The sequence below is a fragment of the Arctopsyche grandis genome, chromosome 3 (assembly GCF_051622035.1).
Source record: "Arctopsyche grandis isolate Sample6627 chromosome 3, ASM5162203v2, whole genome shotgun sequence".
Classification (NCBI taxonomy): Eukaryota; Metazoa; Arthropoda; class Insecta; order Trichoptera; family Hydropsychidae; genus Arctopsyche; species Arctopsyche grandis.
The window spans coordinates 28,109,255-28,129,285 of record NC_135357.1 but is presented as its reverse complement, the minus strand read 5'-3'; the positions used below and the strand labels follow the sequence as shown (position 1 = coordinate 28,129,285).

The 20,031-nt window shown below is 31.4% G+C and overlaps 3 protein-coding genes across 3 annotated transcripts; 1 reads left to right on the top strand and 2 right to left on the bottom strand.

Moving 5' to 3' along the window:
* Window positions 1-5,139: 5,139 nt before the first annotated feature.
* LOC143923302 (uncharacterized) lies at window positions 5,140-8,231 on the top strand. Its single transcript, XM_077446916.1, has 3 exons — window positions 5,140-7,102; window positions 7,312-7,609; window positions 7,663-8,231. Exon 1 carries the CDS (start codon window positions 5,334-5,336, stop codon window positions 6,966-6,968), a length of 1,635 nt encoding a protein of 544 aa, XP_077303042.1. The 5' UTR covers window positions 5,140-5,333; the 3' UTR covers window positions 6,969-7,102; window positions 7,312-7,609; window positions 7,663-8,231.
* Window positions 8,232-15,592: 7,361 nt separating this feature from the next.
* Window positions 15,593-16,320, bottom strand: LOC143909822 (vasotab-TY1-like). Its single transcript, XM_077428034.1, has 3 exons — window positions 16,269-16,320; window positions 15,991-16,149; window positions 15,593-15,908 (listed from the first exon to the last, which is right to left on the bottom strand). Exons 1-3 carry the CDS (start codon window positions 16,294-16,296, stop codon window positions 15,877-15,879), a joined length of 219 nt encoding a protein of 72 aa, XP_077284160.1. The 5' UTR covers window positions 16,297-16,320; the 3' UTR covers window positions 15,593-15,876.
* Window positions 16,321-16,755: 435 nt separating this feature from the next.
* On the bottom strand, window positions 16,756-18,853 carry LOC143909076 (vasotab-TY1-like). The gene is made up of 3 exons (XM_077426974.1): window positions 18,799-18,853; window positions 18,514-18,672; window positions 16,756-18,431 (listed from the first exon to the last, which is right to left on the bottom strand). The coding sequence occupies exons 1-3, from the start codon at window positions 18,824-18,826 to the stop codon at window positions 18,400-18,402; spliced, it is 219 nt and encodes a 72-aa protein (XP_077283100.1). The 5' UTR covers window positions 18,827-18,853; the 3' UTR covers window positions 16,756-18,399.
* Between the last annotated feature and the right edge of the window lie 1,178 nt (window positions 18,854-20,031).

Sequence of the window (20,031 nt, the reverse complement as noted above, 5' to 3'; positions counted from 1 at the left end):
CATTCGCAATATGTAATTGCAATATTAATTCCACCAAATATTGCAATATTCGTACCACCAAGTGGTACGCGTACCACATATTGGGAAACGCTGTTTTACTGGGTAAAATTTCGACTTTGACTTATCGGCAATCAATGTATATTTTATATCCATAAAACCATTTTCTTTTTATTTTTATTTCACTGCATTTATGTACATTAAGGTCAAAGCAAAAAAAAGCAAATTTCTGATTTTCCGGTATTTTTCAATTCCCAGGACACGAGACGGGACTCGAGATCGTTAATTTATTTTTGATACACTACATCTTCCACATCATCCATAACAGGATGATAGCCATGCAAATGGTCTCCTTCGCAAGCCTTCTACTATGTCTACCTCGGAAAAATCAAAATTCACCTTTTCCACTCCGGCCTAATATGCACATGTAGAAATTACATATTATTTATGTATGCAGTAAAACATAAATAAAACGCAATTGATTTTATGGATATAAAATATACATTGATTTTCTTATGTTTCCAGAAATATATATATATATATATATATATATATATATATATATATATATATATATATATATATATATATATAGAGTTCGGTCTTTCGTGTCATGCGGGGAAGACGTGCTTCTGCGTTCTTCCCGCTATTACTCGCTTAAACCCGGCTATTGCACGAAATTTAATCTAAAAACTTAACCATCTAATCACTTATTCTACTAATTGCATCCTAGTATAATTTAAGTGTAAAAATAAACAGCAAATCGGTCGTAAAAAGCGGTTTTATATCAGTTATTTCGAAAAATTTTGTGCTAATTTTTGTGTCAAATCTGAGCAAAAAAATATACGAACGAGATACATCTCCTTACCTGAATACAAAAAAAGGGTCCTTCAGTCGGTCCCACAGAAGCAATAAATCTTCCACATAATTGCTTCCAGCCAAAAATCTTTAACGAACTTTACTTAATAGAATAATAGCAAACAGAAACGGTGTTTCCCAACTGTCTATCAGTTCTTTTTTATATTTAAATTATATTAAAGTAATTCGTGTAATTTTATATTCTTTACTAAAGTTATTATTAAAATATTAAATTGCAAACCGCACTCACATATATAAATCCGTTGTCTCCAAAGAGGCGTCTCACGATAAAGATCTATAAAAAAGTAGTATAACAATTGCTAATCTATTATTATCATAACTAACTACTTTCACTTACAAAGTAACCCTGTTAAATGGCATGTAATAATTCATAAGTGATCCAAGTGATACCTAGGATGACTATCTGTCAAAGCTGACCACAGAGAAGAGTCTATGGCGGTAAGAACTCACTCCTTGAATGGAAATCTCTCTCAGGTACCGCCTTTTTCTCAACACATCTTGGATAAATGCGAGAAAAATAATATCCAAACCTCCAACAAGGTAAGAGTGACGATGGATGATAGCTTAGCTAATAGAAACCTGTATTTAGCCACGTACAATGTAAGAACGTTATCGAGTGAAGGAAGTGTGCTTGCATTAGAGAATGAATTAGAAAATATCAAATGGGATATAGTAGGACTTAGTGAAGTAAGACGAAAACAGCAAAACCAAATAATCCTAAAAAGTGGTAACTGTCTCTACTGGAGAGGGCTACCAAATGGTAGAATAGGAGGAGTAGGGTTTCTTATCAATAAGAGAATAGAAAGAAATATTATAGAAATAAGCGACATATCGGAACGTATATGCTATATAGTATTAAGAATCTCGAGCAGGTACACTTGTCAAATCTTCCAAGTGTACGCCCCCACATCTAGCCACCCAGACGAGGAAATAGAAGACTTCTACGAAAAAATACAGGACGCATACGATAATAGCCGTCACCACTTTAAAATAATCATGGGCGACTTTAACGCAAAAATAGGACAAAAGGCAAATACAGAAAGAGCAGTAGGCAATTTTGGTACCGGCCAAAGAAACGACAGAGGCGATCGCCTCATAGAATTCGCAGAACACAACAGGCTCTTTATCACTAATTCATTTTTCAGGAAAAACACCAACAATAAGTGGACTTGGGAGAGTCCTAAAGGAGACAGAAACGAGATCGATTTCATCCTAACAAATGCCCTGCACTCCGTTAAAGACGTTAGTGTTTTAAGTAAAGTAGATATAGGTAGCGATCACAGATTAGTCCGTGCCAAGATGGCCATTAATATAAATTGCGAACGAAGGAAATTAATAAAAGGATGCAGTAACTCTCCAGATTTCGCTCAACTAAGGTCTAGGAAAAAGGAATTCGAACTCGAACTTGGAAATCGATACGGGAAATTAAACCCAGAAGCAGACATCGAGGAATTGAACACTGTAATTAGTTCGGTTCTAACCTCAACAGGTAAGAAATTAGGTGGATTCAGGAAACAGATTAAATTAAGCAAAATTTCAGCGGAAACAAAAAACCTAATTAAGCATAAAAGGAATTTAGATAGGGATAATAATAAGCAAGAATACAATCTAGTAAATAAGGAAATTAAAAAGAGAATAGTCAGGGATGTCAGGGATTTTAACAGCAAGCTAATAGAAAATACCATTAAGAATAACCGTAGCCTGAAAAAGTGCAAACAGGATCTTTTCTTAGGCAAAAACCAAATGATCGCAATCAGATCAGAGAGCGGAGTAATAATTAGGAATAGAGAAGAAATCATAGACAGAGTTTACACGTTCTATGCAAAACTATACGAGAACGACAACGGCCAATTCCCCGCTCTGGAATCGACACACGGCCAAAGGGTTCCTGCAGTATTGCCTAGCGAAGTAGAGGCCGCGCTAAAAACTGCAAAGAACGGTAAAACCCCAGGGGAAGATAATATTCCCATTGACTTACTAAAATGTGGCGGCCCCCCCCTAATTAATATCTTAGCTAGGCTTTTCAGCAAATGCATCCAGAACCAAGCTATACCAGAAGGATGGAATAACGCAACTATCATTTTAATACACAAAAAAGGCGACAAAAGCGATATCAAGAACTACCGACCCATTAGTCTACTTTCAGCGGTCTACAAGCTCTTCACGAAGGTTATTACAGAAAGGCTGAAAAATATCCTCGACGAGAACCAACCTATAGAGCAGGCAGGGTTTAGGGCAAATTTCAGCACAATGGACCACCTCCAAGTAGTTGGCGAACTAATCGAGCGCGCCAACGAATATCAACGGCCATTGTGCCTAGGTTTCGTCGATTATGAGAAAGCCTTCGATACAGTTAGTCATAATGCAGTACTTAACGCTCTAAAAACACAGGGAGTGCCGGAACCCTATGTGGGACTGTTAGCTGCAATATATAAGAATGCCACAGCTTCGGTTAAAATTTTTTCAGGTACAGATAGATTTAGCATAGGAAAAGGAGTAATACAAGGAGATACAATCTCGCCCAAGTTATTCAATGCGGTGCTTGAGGGAGTTTTCAGGAAATTGGATTGGGATACAGCCGGAGTAAGCATCAATGGTCGCTTTTTGAGTCACCTTCGGTTCGCAGACGATATAGTTTTAGTAGCTCGTGATTCAGCTGACCTACTTATCAGACTAACACAGCTGGACAGGGAAAGTAGAAAAGTAGGATTAAAAATTAACGTAGATAAGACTAAACTAATGTTCAATAGTTATTGCATGCCTGATAGCATCCCCTTAGATGATAAACCAGTAGAAGTAGTAAATAATTATTTATATTTAGGTCAAATAATTGACATGTCTGGTAGTAAAAATGAAGAGATAAAGAGACGTATGAAATTAGGGTGGAGTGCATTTGGACGGATGAATGCTGTTTTTAAATCAAAAATGCCACTCTGCCTGAAGAAAAGGATCTTTGATCAATGCGTTTTGCCAGTGATGACGTATGGATGTGAAACTTGGACACTGAACGCCAAGATGCAAAATAAAATCCAATGCACTCAAAGAAGTATGGAACGCTGTATGCTTGGCATAACGAGGAAAGACAGGAAGCGGAACACATGGGTGAGAAATATGACAAGGGTAGTGGACATAGTGGATAGAGTGAAGAGATTGAAATGGCAATGGGCGGGTCACGTAGCTAGGAGGATGGACGAAAGGTGGACAAAAGAAGTGCTTGAATGGTACCCGAGAGAAGGCAAAAGAGTAAAAGGAAGACCGCAAGGAAGATGGGTGAACGAAATTAGGAAAATGTGCGGAATGAGATGGATGAGTGTTGCGCAAAACAGAGACGAGTGGAAGCGTGTTGGAGAGGCCTTCATCCAGCAGTGGATGGCGAATGGCTGTAAATGATGATGATGATGATATATATATATATATATATATATATATATATATATATATATATATATATATATATATATATATATATATATATATATATATATATATATATATATATATATATATATATATATATATATATATATATATATATATATATATATATATATATATATATATATATATATATATATTATATATATGTATATATATATATATATTTATATATATATATATATATATATATATATATATATATATATATATATATATATATATATATATATATATATATACTTTTTATTTTTATTTCACTGCATTTATGTACATTAAGGTCAAAGCAAAAAAAAGCAAATTTCTGATTTTCCGGTATTTTTCAATTCCCAGGACACGAGACGGGACTCGAGATCGTTAATTTATTTTTGATACACTACATCTTCCACATCATCCATAACAGGATGATAGCCATGCAAATGGTCTCCTTCGCAAGCCTTCTACTATGTCTACCTCGGAAAAATCAAAATTCACCTTTTCCACTCCGGCCTAATATGCACATGTAGAAATTACATATTATTTATGTATGCAGTAAAACATAAATAAAACGCAATTGATTTTATGAAATATATATTGAAATATATATGAAATATATATTTATATATATGTATATATATATATTTATATATATATATATATATATATATATATATATATATATATATATATATATATATATATATATAGTATATATATATATAAATATATATATATATATATATATATATATATATATATATATATGTAGAATTGATTTTTAAACGAGCCGAGATAGAGTGTGTGTGGTATGCCTGGGAAAGACCGGATGCGTGTTGTTATGGTCACTTGTTGGAGAGCAAGCCCGAAGATGTGTTAATAAATACATAGTTCTGACTTAATCTGCGTTTCACTTGGAATCCTTCACATCCGGATCCTATATTTGGGGGCTTTGTCCGGGATGCCTGAAGACATTTCGAGTGACAGCCAGAAGCGGTCAGACGACGACGCGGAGTTTTGACAGTTGAGGTTAGGACGCGCGCGCGATGACGAGAATGCGGAAGCCCCGGAAGCCCGTGACGTCGGTGACGTCACGTCAGCGAACACGCCACACGACGATGATGATATCCAAGACGATAGCGCCAATGTCAGCGTCAGTTTTACGTCGGCTAACTGTCGTGGAGATGCAGAGGTTCGCGGACTTAGACGAAGATGATGACGACGACGATGAAGAGGAAGAAGAAGACGAAGTGCCATATTTTGACAGAGACAAATTCGAGACATACGCGCCACGGTTTAAGGGGATCGGCGGTGTGCCAATCAGCCAGTGGATTGTGCGCATGGAAGAATTTGCGAAGTTCTTCCACTGGACGCCCCTGGAGCAACTGGTCTACGGGAGAATATATTGCGTAGGAACAGCGAGAATGTTCCTGGATTCAGAAGGGATAATTACATCATGGACTATCCTTAAGCAGAAACTGATAGAAGAGTTCCAGTGGGATGACGAAGAGCTCGTCTTTGAAGAACGAGAAATGCTTGCACAAGCAGGGCCCATTGACTCCGATTCAAGTGGGGCCGGTGAAACACCAGACGACGAACCCAGGGTGACGGGATCCGTGAGAAACCGTGAAAACCGAGAAAGACTGAGTTCACGATGCTACAATTGTGGTGAACGTGGTCATTTAGCAGCCGACTGTAGGTTTAAGACGAGAGGAACTCGTTGCTTCAATTGCAACGAGTTTGGGCACATATCAGCTCAATGTAACAGCACCAAAACAAAGACTGTCTTGACAATACAAGAAGAAATAAGAGAACCAGTCAGTATTCCAATACAAGAAGAAATAAGAGAACCAGTCAGTATTCCAATACAAGAAGAAATAAGAGAACCAGTCAGTATTCCAACACAAGAGGACGAGGCGAACATGGCCGATGGAGATGTAAACATGGCCGATGTAAGTGTGAACAGTGATGGTTTGCACAGAAAAAGACCTTTGCAGCAACGGGCTTCACGAGAGATGTCTGCTCAAAGAGAACTCATTGTTTCCAATGATGAAGAGGACGATGCAAACATGGCTGATGGAGGTGTGAACCTGGCTGATGTAAGTGTGAACAGTGATGGTTTGCACAGAAAAAGACCTTTGCAGCAACGGGCTTCACGAGAGATGTCTGCTCAAAGAGAACTCATTGTTTCCAATGATGAAGAGGACGATGCGAACATGGCTGATGGAAGTATGGACGGTGATGGATTGCAAAGAAGAAGACTTTGGGACTACGGAGACATACCGTTTTCAAATACGGATGAACCACCCGATGATCAATTTGGAAAAGGATCTAAGGATTATAGTCATTTGAAGAATTCTGAAGATGAGAATAAAGAAAAGGAAAAACATAAAGACAAAGAGAAAGATATGGCTAAATCACAAGAAGGATTAAGGGACCCAGTCAAAATTTCAACACCAAAAGACACTGTATTCACTTTCAAGCTTGGTCGTAGTCGGATTGATGTTAATTCAATGGAAAAGAAAATGGAACCATGGATTGAGAAAAGACTTACTGGATGTATCAGTGAGCCAGAACCAATATGTGTTGACTTCATTTATGGTAAATTACTAGCAGAAAATCTGTGGGGTGACGGCAGATTCATCGGATGCTCAAGGAGAATCGCCACGGGCATTGGATAGTATTTAAGTTGTACCGATGGAAGTTAAGTGTGCGTTTGTGAATTAGAGAATAAGTGAAAGACCTGGAGGGTTTTTAGTTAAGCCTTACTTGTAATTTGATGATTGAAAAGTGTAATGTTTTATTGCTTATTCTAGTATTTTTTGGGAAGTGCTTGGTACATTGAATCATGTTTTAAAATGTGATTGTTTCTGGTGTAAAGATTTAACCTGTCATTGTAAAGGTATTGATTTTAATGTTTTATTGCTAATTCTAGTAATGTTTTAAAATGTGATTGTTTCCGATGTAAAGATTTAACCTGTCATTGTAAAGGTATTGATTTTAATGTTTCATTGCTAATTCTAGTAATGTTTTAAAATGTGATTGTTTCCGATGTAAAGATTTAACCTGTCATTGTAAAGGTATTGATTTTAATGTTTTATTGCTAATTCTAGTAATGTTTTAAAATGTGATTGTTTCCGATGTAAAGATTTAACCTGTCATTGTAAAGGTATTGATTTTAATGTTTTATTGCTAATTCTAGTAATGTTTTAAAATGTGATTGTTTCCAATGTAAAGATTTAACTTGTCATTGTAAAGGTATTGACCTTTCTGTTTTGTATTGCTTGAAATAATTTTAAATTTTAATTGTGATGATTGTGATGTGTAACTTTATTGAAGATTGAATTGTGTTGAAATGTAAAAATTGATTTGTAGTGAAATGTGTAACGATTAATTTGTTATAATTGTAATTGTTATATAAATTGTAAAATGATTGATGTATAAGTGTATTGAAATGTAGTTGTGATGATGATTGTAATTGTGATTTAAATTGTAATTGTGACAATTGAAAGCATGTTTAGAAGAATATAAGATGATTTTATGGAATGGAAGATTAAACATTGTTGAGGATGATAGAGGAAATGTTTTAAAAGAATGTAAGATGATACATTGTATAGAGTGGAAAATGAAATGTAAAAGAATGTGAGATGAAACATTGTTGAGGATGATAGAGGAAATGTTTTAAAAGAATGTAAGATGATACATTGTATAGAGTAGAAGATGAAATGTAAAAGAATGTGAGATGAAATGCTGTAAAAATATAAAAGACGAAGAATGTCATCCGAGGGCGAATGACAGTCAGGAATGACCGAATGTAGAATTGATTTTTAAACGAGCCGAGATAGAGTGTGTGTGGTATGCCTGGGAAAGACCGGATGCGTGTTGTTATGGTCACTTGTTGGAGGACAAGCCCGAAGAGCGTGTACAATAAATAGTTCTGACTTAATCTGCGCGTTTCACTTGGAATCCTTCACATCCGGATCCTATATATATATATATATATATATATATATATATATATATATATATATATATATATATATATATATATATATATATATATATATATATATATATAAATATATATTTCTGGAAACATAAGAAAATCAATGTATATTTTATATCCATAAAATCAATTGCGTTATTTATGTTTTACTGCTTTTTTTATTTTTTGTTTTTATATTTATGTTTTACTATATATATATATATATATATATATACTTTTTATTTTTATTTCACTGCATTTATGTACATTAAGGTCAAAGCAAAAAAAAGCAAATTTCTGATTTTCCGGTATTTTTCAATTCCCAGGACACGAGACGGGACTCGAGATCGTTAATTTATTTTTGATACACTACATCTTCCACATCATCCATAACAGGATGATACCTTTTCCACTCCGGCCTAATATGCACATGTAGAAATTACATGTGCATATTACATGTATATATATATATATATATATATATATATATATATATATATATATATATATATATATATATATATATATATATATATATATTCTATATATATATATATATATATATATATATATATATATATATATATATATATATATATATATATATATATATATATATATATATATATATATATATATATATATATATATATATATATATATATATATATATATATATATATATATATATATATATATATATATATATATATTTATATATATGTATATATATATATATTTATATATATATAAATATATATATATATATATATATATATATATATATATATATATATATATATATATATATATATATAAATATATATATATATATATATATATATATATATATATATATATATATATATATATATATATATATATATATATATATTGGGTGCAAGCGAGATGGCATGTAATCCACCTCAGAGTACAGCGGTCGGACTACATGCCATCTCGCTTGCACCCAAAATATTACGCGCTACAACCATATACACAACGAAAGCATTTAAATTTCAATTACCGCTTGTGTTAGTACGTTTAGATAAAAAAAAAATATTGAGATAGAAAACCAACCTTATAAACGTGGTGAAATAAAAAATTTGCCAAATAAATGAAAAATAGGACGGAAAAAAAATCCGTAAAAAAAAATATATTTTTGACTTTTAAAATTCGCTAGACAATTAATTAGAGGTATATTAAAGCAATGAAATATAAAAATTAAAAGAAAAAATATCTGTCTATTGATTCCAATACTCACTTTGAGCGTAACAATCTTAAATTTTGAGTTAAAGACCGCAAAAGCCAAAAAACTGTAAAAATCGTGCATTTTTATAAACGCTCATATCTCGTAAACAAGCACCCACCAACAAAAATCAAAAACATATTCGAATTCAGTGGGTCAAACTTAGTAAAGATTGGCTAGTCTCCGCTCTGGTAACTCAAAAACATGATTTTTTGTTGCTCAGTGTTATTAGTGAAATAAAAATATATTTTTTTGTATAAAAATATATTTTTAAATATTTTTCCTGGTGGCGCCCCCTGCGTGGACTTCGAATCCTTTAAATCGAAAAAAAAATCGAATCGGCGCCTATGAATCGAAAAAAAAATAAATTGAATTTTGTGTTCCAACCCACCCAACCAACCAATGTTACATACATACATACATACATATATGCAAAGTCTCTTTCGAAATTAAATATTAGATTTTCTCCTATATACTGAATTCAAAATATTTTCTATATTTTTGAAAATATTTGGAAAACCTTGTTGAACAGATTTTTTTACGTAATAACATTGTTAATAAGTTAATAAAATATACCACGTTTTATATGGAATTGGAATTGATTTATTATTACAACTCAAAAAAGCTTGATCTGAAAATGTGATTTGGAAACTCACTGTAAAATTATTTTTTATATTATATTGATACAACCTAGATATTGACATTAAATAATAATAAATAAATATGTATAATTTTTTTATTGATTGAAACTGTATGTGGTATTATCATTATCAGAAATATCGCAACACTTTAAAGTTTAAGTGGTTACCGATTAGGATTGTTATTGAAATGTATCGACAGAATGTCAAAATTGCTTTATTTTTTTCTTACATTTAACTCTTCAATTTATATTATTGTGGGGTTTCTTGATTTTGCGCACTATCTTTAACATATTTAAATTAATATTTCTCTATTATTCTTTTGTTGAATTAAATCAGCTCTTTGATCGAATTTAATGGGAAAACTAAAATGTTTTATTTCAAATTTTCACAGTCCATTTTTGTAGACTGATATTTTTGAAAATAAAATTGAAAATGTGCGTTAGAACTATCATTTTGTTTTATACATTCAGGTGTACTGTGCCAGCACTGGGATCCCGGGATTGAAAATTTCCATCACCATAATCTCGGTTCTGAAAAAAACATTCCGTAATTAGAAACACTGGGTGTATCGTTGGTAAGTTCACAACGAAAAACAAAAATAGGAACTACATATTTTTAGTTTTGGTTAGTTTTTTTTTTTTAATGTGTAACACAGTTTTTTTCCTCAATGTTGCACACGGGAGAAATGCACACTTTATAATGATGTTCCAACAAAATAGCGCATGGAAAACATCACAGACAAAACAGTGCAATTAATTGAATGTTTTGTTTTTTTCGTAAAAATTCGAGTGGTGGGAAATACAGAAACATTCTGAAAATCGAAAATTAATTTTATTTAATGATCTTCCACTACGTTCATTGTGGAAAATCCAAATTTTGAAAATATTCACTCCGACCTAATGTAATGTAAAAATGATATACATATATGCAGTAAAATATAAATAAAAAGCAATTGGCTTTATGTATGTATATAAAATATACATTGATTTTCTTATATTTGAGTAGAGATTAGCAAACTTCAGAGATTGTCAACATTTAAATTTCCATCTCAGGTTGATACTATCTATACAGATTATAGTAAGGCATTTGACAGGATTAATCACAATATTCTCCTTGAAAAACTCCTACAGATCGGTATTCATGATGATCTCTATAGATCAGCGGTTTCCAAACTTTATGCTACTACGCCTCCCTAAAAAAAAATTTTTTTTCCGCGCCTCCCTACCTTTTATTTTTAATAGATATAATAATATAGACCCGTTTTAAATAATAAACCTTTATTTAAAAAAAAATACTGAACACTTCAATAGACAGAATAATAAAAAGGTTTTGCTATAACATAAATTTATACGAACACGTATATTTATTTTTATATTAAATTACTAATTAAACTACATCTAACACATCAAAATTTAATGTGAAGGATGTTGTTGTTTATTGGCACAAAGTTTATCAAATCTTGGGGGCAATATGGAGAGTGCCACTCGTAACTCCTTTTCGGATATTAACCTGGCTCGATATTTGGTTTTCATTGCAGCTAGTGCCGAAAAGCCCGTTTCGCTTAAATAAGACGTTACAAACGGTAGAAGCACTTGCATTGCTTTGCAATACAAAGATTCATACTCTCCACTAAGATTCATCCAAAATTTAATTATGGTTTCATTTTGAAACTTTTGTTTTAGTGGGCTATCGCATAATAATTCTATCAATTTTTCTTTTTCGATGGTTGTCAGCTCGAATTCGTCTTCTTCATTGTAGTTAAATGGAATCTGTATCCACAAAAACTTTGAGAAATCAAGGTCTTTGAAATAATTGGAAAAATGCAGCACTAAACCATCCAAGTGGTCAATAAAACGATTTTTACCTTCTTTAATATTGGCTGTGGCCCAGAAATCTTTGAAAAGTGAAAGCATATCCAACTCATTCTTTTGTAAATTTGATTTCCATAACTTCAACTTTTTAATGAAAGCTTTTACTTTGTCTTTTTGAACAAGTGGATGTATTTGTGATCCCTGCATTGATTTATTTAAACCGCTCAATTTTCCAAAAATTTCAACCAAATAGGCAAGATTAACAATAAAATTATCTTTCGTCCACAAATGTGCCTCTTCATGTTGGTTTTCTTCTTGAAGGGTTGCTCATTAAATGTGTATATAAAAATTAAAGAAAAATAAAAATAAACATTCATGCATTGAATTTTTACTGCTAAGCTACGATATGAAGTTTTATTTATTTGTAGATATTATGGTATGAAAATTATTTTTTTATTAAAAAGTTTTGGCGCCTCCCCTGGCAATAGCCCGCGCCTCCCCAGGGAGGCGCGCCTCCTAGTTTAGAAACCGCTGCTATAGATGGTTCGCCTCATACATTACACGTCGATCACAGGCTGTCTTATTAAATGGATTTACATACATCGAGATGGATGGATATTCCTTCTGATGTTCCGCAAGGCTCCTACAGAAATACGCAAGGCTTCCAAGGCTCTTTGGACCTCTGTTATTGAACATGTTCGTTTTTGATATTGAAAAATGTTTTCAAAGTTCAAATATACTATTATTTGCTGACGACATGAATATATTCAAGAGAATAGACAGCCGTAATGATTAAAGGGCGGATAGGGAGCGTGCTTTTTCCAGGAATCGGGGCGGTTTGGCCCTATTTATGTATAATATGTATAATATTTATTATGTATAATATTTATTTATTTAAAGTTTGGACCGTTGTAGCATTACAGGTATTCCTAATGCGCCACAATGGTCAAAAATATAACAGAAAAGACAAGAACAAAATAATAAATTTATAAAGCTAGAGTGCAAAAAAAAGGTTCGGTGAACCTTTAACAAAGCAATGCGAACAATTGAAGAATGAACGGCGTGCTATGGGTCTGCTCACTAGTAATTATGCTTTAGACCTGCAAGATGATTTGTTCAGGCTGGAGGCTTATTGCAGCCTAAATAAGTTAGTAATTAATGTCTAATAACTTGCCGACTTGGCTTTTAAACTCTTATTTCTTGTAGAATTTTTATGTCATGTATATATTTTTTTCTTTTTCTATTTAATTATTTTTTCTTGTATTTTTCATGTATTATTAAATACATGTATTTTTTCTTATGTTCGTAATCTGTATAGTTCACTCGTCGCTTTGAAGCAATCTGTTAGGCGAGTGTTCATATTAATTGATAAAATAAAATAATGCAACGAACAAAACACAGTTTATTTAAGAAAAAGTCGTGACGTATTATATTGTATGTACATATGTATGCAGTGGCGGACTGGGACTGAAATTAGTGCATGCCAGGAGTCAAAGGGGGCCCACCCAGGGTTAAAAAAATTTGTCCCCCCCCCCCATATAACAAAATTTTCTTTTCAAAAATGGGAATAAACAAATTTAGGTACAAGAAAAATGGCAAAAGCAAAATAGGTCCATAAATTACATTGTATATTTCGTTTTAACTCTTGTCCTAGGTAAATAGAATGCATCATAAAAGAATGCGGCATAAAAGCGGCTTTTACTTTCGGTAGAAAACACTCAGGGACGTCATTTCAGCTTTTTCTTGGGGGGCAGGCAAAGATTGGTCAAATTGAATTTTTTTTCAAAAAATATTTTTTATATCGGAATAAAAATGGAAAATATTCTTTCCATACACCTTATTGAGTTATAAAATATGAAAAAAATAAGCTTATTTTTAAAAAAATATTATGTAGAAAGCGAAAAAAGCGCCGCAGGCGAAAATTTTTTTCCAAAAATCTTCACATGATCAACAAAAATCGACCATCTAACTGAGTCACTAAAAAACTATCTTAATTTCTACCGAATATCTTTTCACTTTATCTATGTACATATATATGTATGTAATAACAATAGATAAAGTTTTGTGATCATGCGAAAATTTGAACCAGAACCGATCACTGATCACGTTAATATACGAACTTTCAGAAAAATAAACGTTACACATCTATTTTTGAGACAAAATAAAATAAAGGGGACCTTTCTTACGATTCGCTCTAAAGGATGAACAATTTCTAAGAATTTTATCCAAGGCGCACTTAAAAACCAAAATATACATACTTGTTTTGAATTTTATTTTCTAAGAAATAAACGTAGATCCATAGTATCTCATTAATAATTGAATTCATAATATTCACACTATTCCTTAATTTAGGGGGGCGAGTGCCCCCATATGCCTCCCCCCAAATTACGTCCCTGAAAAAAATGCATAATATTTTCAATTAATGTTAATCGAAAATCGGGATTTTGGGGAGGGGGCCCCTATCCTATATTTCTATATACATGGATGTATCTAGATTAGGAATAGATTTTATATTCGGAAACTGTTTAAAATTGTGTATTTAAATCTTACTATATCGTCGAAGCATATTCAAATGTTATTTTGAAAGTATGAAGTAAATTTAAATCGCTGGTTGATGATGAATCGTCCTATCAAAATTGTTTTAAGCAATTCAGTTTATATTATTCACGGAAATTTGTTTATTTCAGTAGGTAGTTATTACATAGGTATTGGTATATGCATAATCTTGAGGTTGGAAATAAGCCCGGCAAAAGGGCCCACGCAAATGTTGAAACTTACATTTCGAGCCTAATAAAAAAAAGTTAACCGATCCTCGGGCTATTAAAGCCGGTATTAGTTGTTTGTGTATATCGTAAGAAATTTGTTTTGTTGAAATGCCCAAACTTTAGGTCCCAAAGTGCAATATCCTATAAATTTTTACACACGTGAAATAATTAAAAAGTTATTTAATTTTACTGAGGGCCCAACAGATAGTGGGGCCCACATGCCATCGGGCATGTTCGCTTGTATGGCCAGTCCGCCACTGTATGTATGTACATACAATGTAGGTCGACGCGAAGATGCCTTAAATTGAGAAATAATTTTAAATTACAGTGCACATAGTTATTAGAAGCTTAATTAATTTATTATTAATGAATACAAGAAACAGTTAAAAATATTTTGAAAAATCGGATCGGATAAAATTGGACGGGAAAAAACGAAAATACGCATTCATATTCAATATTGTAGTACAAGTTTTTCCAGAGTTAGATAGATGTCTATAGTTTTATTTTTATTGTTATGAAATTAAATACGTATAATACATGCTTGTTTAATGTTAATACAATATGTATTTCCATGTAGTTTTGCCTATATGGTAGGATTTCTAACAGGTTTCTTTTCCAGAGAACATTCCCTATTTTTTGACAACGTTCTTTTGTTGTCTCTCTTTTGACAAATATGCTCAAAATGCTCTCTTTTTGATTTTTATAATAAAATAAGAGTATTTATAACATATATGTAGTTTGGAGCGTTCAAATTGCGAATATTTAGGATTATTGAAAATTAACGAGCGTGTTATTTAAATATAGATATGTATGTATGTATGTTAAGGATATTATGAGGGAATTTGAAAAATTTAAATCTGATATAACCAATATTTATTTTTATATTTATCCATCATTTTTACATATTGAATTAAATTGATTTTAATTTTCGGACTGTTTGATTTATAGAATAAACAAAATAAGACAAAATTTTAATGCTATTAAATTAAATATTATTTTCAACTCATTATAAAAATTCAGTATACAAAAGTATTAATTAAAATTACATATACATATGAACATATGTATATGCAGATGTTTCTCGTAAATTTATTCAGTAATCAAAAGCAATGTCAAAATCCAGCGTCGTATTATTCCATCTTTAGCAAGCGCCTTCTGATTTCATCGTAAAGCCTATAAATAAAAATATTTTGATTATAATTTACACTTAAACACAACGAATGTATTTTTTGATTTAAATATATGTTTAGTTTACTTGATCTCTCTCTACAATTTGTCGCATCCATATCACATTGGTTTGCGAAAGTTTTGGTTTCACCTCCAGGACCGATTCCGCATATTGGTTGGAAGATCAACGGGCAGATGCCATAGCAATTTGTCACGGCCTTGACGCTGGTTAACACCAAGAAAAGGACTGAAATTGTAAAATACTTTGATAATCAATTCTGTTAAATTAAATGTAGTTTAATAAAAACATGAGGTTAATTTTTTTTGCACGTTATCGGAAATACTCATTTTAAAATAAGTTCTTACAGAAAAAGAATGTGAATGTTGCCTTCATTTTGATGCAGCGTATAGAACGGTACTGATTAACAATGTTCTGTGAAGTTGCTTATATACTGGTAATCTATGACGATTGTTTATCTGTAAATATATCAGTATAATCTTGGTGGAACTCCACTGTGTAGAACAATTACACGTCTGTTAGGCGAGTGTTCATATTAATTGATAAAATAAAATAATGCAACGAGCAAAACACAGTTTATTTAAGAAAAAGTCGTGACGTGTTATATTGTATGTACATACAATGTACAGGTCGACGCGAAGATGCCTTAAATTGAGAAATAATTTTAAATTACAGTGCACATAGTTATTAGAAGCTTAATTAATTTATTATTAATGAATACAAGAAACAGTTAAAAATATTTTGAAAAATCGGATCGGATAAAATTGGACGGGAAAAAACGAAAATACGCATTCATATTCAATATTGTAGTACAAGTTTTTCCAGAGTTAGATAGATGTCTATAGTTTTATTTTTATTGTTATGAAATTAAATACGTATAATACATGCTTGTTTAATGTTAATACAATATGTATTTCCATGTAGTTTTGCCTATATGGTAGGATTTCTAACAGGTTTCTTTTCCAGAGAACATTCCCTATTTTTTGACAACGTTCTTTTGTTCTCTCTCTTTTGACAAATATGCTCAAAATGCTCTCTTTTTGATTTTTATAATAAAATAAGAGTATTTATAACATATATGTAGTTTGGAGCGTTCAAATTGCGAATATTTAGGATTATTGAAAATCAACGAGCGTGTTATTTAAATATAGATATGTATGTATGTTAAGGATATTATGAGAGAATTTGAAAAATTTAAATCTGATATAACCAATATTTATTTTTATTGATTACTTTTAATTTATGAATGTTAACTGTGTATATATGTAATTTGTGTGGCAGTTTACTCTTGTTCAATTTTTTCTTCCACTATTTTTTTCGACCACTTTAACATGTGTACTCTTCACGTAAAGAATCAAGTATAATTGTTGTATCAATCTGATGAAAATAAAAAAAAATCACTAAATATAATAAATGTTTAAATGAATGAAAATAAAACGAGAGTTATTAAGCGTCGTGAAGCACAGAAAACTCGAATACGTGGGTCATGTGATGAGAAATCCGAAATATGAAATCATACAGCTCATATTGAAGGGGAAAGTACATGGAAAAAGAAGCGTTGGTAGAAGACGCATCTCATGGATGGGCAATCTCCGTGGATGGTACCAATGTGACTCCACAACACTTTTCAGGGCAACCATGGATAGAGAGAAGATATATGTCATGATATCCAACCTCCTACGAGGAGAGGAATAAAAAAGAAGAAGAAGAAGAAATATAATAAACCAGAAGCGGGATTTTTCCTCTTAGAACAGTTAAAAATGTTGTGACAACGAGTCTTTCCACGCAACGATTCATAAATATGCAAGAAAGTCGAGCAAAAGTATCTTCAACATTGACAGCAATAAAGTTTGAATTGCCTGTAGATTATTGACACCGACTTTCCTTTTAACATGACTCCAAAGAATGACGTCGAATTTCATTCCTATAATCCGCTCCAGCCATAACACCAGTATGGCTCTTAAGCGCAGTCCATTATTAAAGATGATAAAACAATAAAATTGAATTTTTCTATAGATCCACTAAATATAGCTGTCAAAATATTAATAAAAATCAAAAAAAGTGGAAAAAGTTTTGCAATTCAAATCCTATACCGATTGCCGAAAATCCTTTACATACATACATATGTATGTATGTATGTAATATTTAATAGTTAAATGAACTTTTAATGCGATGCCGAGATAATTTGACGGTTAGTTAAATGCAATTTTTTCCACAATAAGTAATCCATCATTTTTACATATTGAATTAAATTGATTTTAATTTTCGGACTGTTTGATTTATAGAATAAACAAAATAAGACAAAATTTTAATGCTATTAAATTAAATATTAATTTCAACTCATTATAAAAATTCTGTATACAAAAGTATTAATTAAAATTACATATACATATGAACATATGTATATGCAGATGTTTCTCGTAAATTTATTCAGTAATCAAAAGCAATGTCAAAATCCAGCGTCGTATTATTCCATCTTTAGCAAGCGCCTTCTGATTTCATCGTAAAGCCTATAAAAAAAAATATTTTGATTATAATTTACACTTAAACACAACGAATGTATTTTTTGATTTAAATATATGTTTATTTTACTTGATCTCTCTCTACAATTTGTCGCATCCATATCACATTGGTTTGCGAAAGTTTTGGTTTCACCTCCAGGACTGATTCCGCATATTGGTTGATAGTTCAACGGGCAGATGGCTGGACAATTTGTCTCGGCCATGACGCAGGTTGACACCAAGAAAATGCCTGAAATTGGAAAATACTTTGATAATCAAGGCTGTTAAATTAAATGTTGTTTAATAAAAACATGAGGTTAATTTTTTTTGCACATTATCGGAAATACACATTTTTTATAAATAATTAAGTTCTTACAGAAAAAGAATGTGAATGTTGCCTTCATTTTGATGCAGCGTATAGAACGGTACTGATTAACAATGTTCTGTGAAGTTGCTTATATACTGGTAATCTATGACGATTGTTTATCTGTAAATATATGAAAATCAATATTTTATATCCTTGTAGCCTCTTGTTTTTTTAAATACACGCTATATGTATTTACAAAATTTAGTGATGAAAATGTATATTATTTTATGTATTTTTACATCGCATGTGTTGCTATATTTTTTAGAATTGAGAAATCAAATCAAGTTTTAGCTGAGCAATATCTAACAATATCTAAGTGACCTTACTATACCCAATCTATGAATGTACACACATAACATACATATGTAGGTATATAAGGAATTTTTAAATTGTTTTGATTTCCAAACATGCTATTTTATCTTGGGGGATCGGGAATGGGGTTAAATGAATACAAATATTTTTTTTGCAAATTAAATGAAATTCTTTGAATAATTTCAAAAACGTAAAATTATTAAAAATATATTAAAGCGCAAAACAATAGAATATTTTGTGGTTTTTAAAATACATAATTCTATCTACATATTATATGTAGCATATGTACATATGACATACGATTGTACATAGAATGTGTAAAACTACATACATATATACATTATCTTACACGTTGATATGCTTTATACTCTTATCTGATTAGGAACAAAAATCGATTATTAGCGTCAGAAAGTCGTTTTTGTATTTATATTTATAAAAAAAAATCATTATTTTTATTTTGATTTTGATTTTTAAATGCTTTTTATTATTACGAAATTATGTTCACAATACATCTTATATCTATTTTAATAGCTTCTGATCTACTGATCATTTTCTATTTTACAATTTAATTTAATTTGGTTAGTAATCACAGTATTATATTATTCTAATGTTAATCTAAAGCATAATGATAAAAAGAGCTCAAAAACCTATTTACAATCCTTATAAATGTTCATAATACATCTAATAAATAATATTAATTAAAGACTCTCTAAAGTCGATGACCTAAAGCTGATTGTGTTTAGGCAATCTGTGTTTATACCTGAAGGGTATAGACATTTTGTTGTAATCACCGAGACTCTTCACAAGTATGTTAGTATGGTTATTAGTGATTCTGTCATAGAATCTACTGGTTAGTTTGTTAGTAATGTCTGTAACAAACGGAATATTATATATGGCATGCAGTTTTTTCAGGTTAGTATATATGGGTGT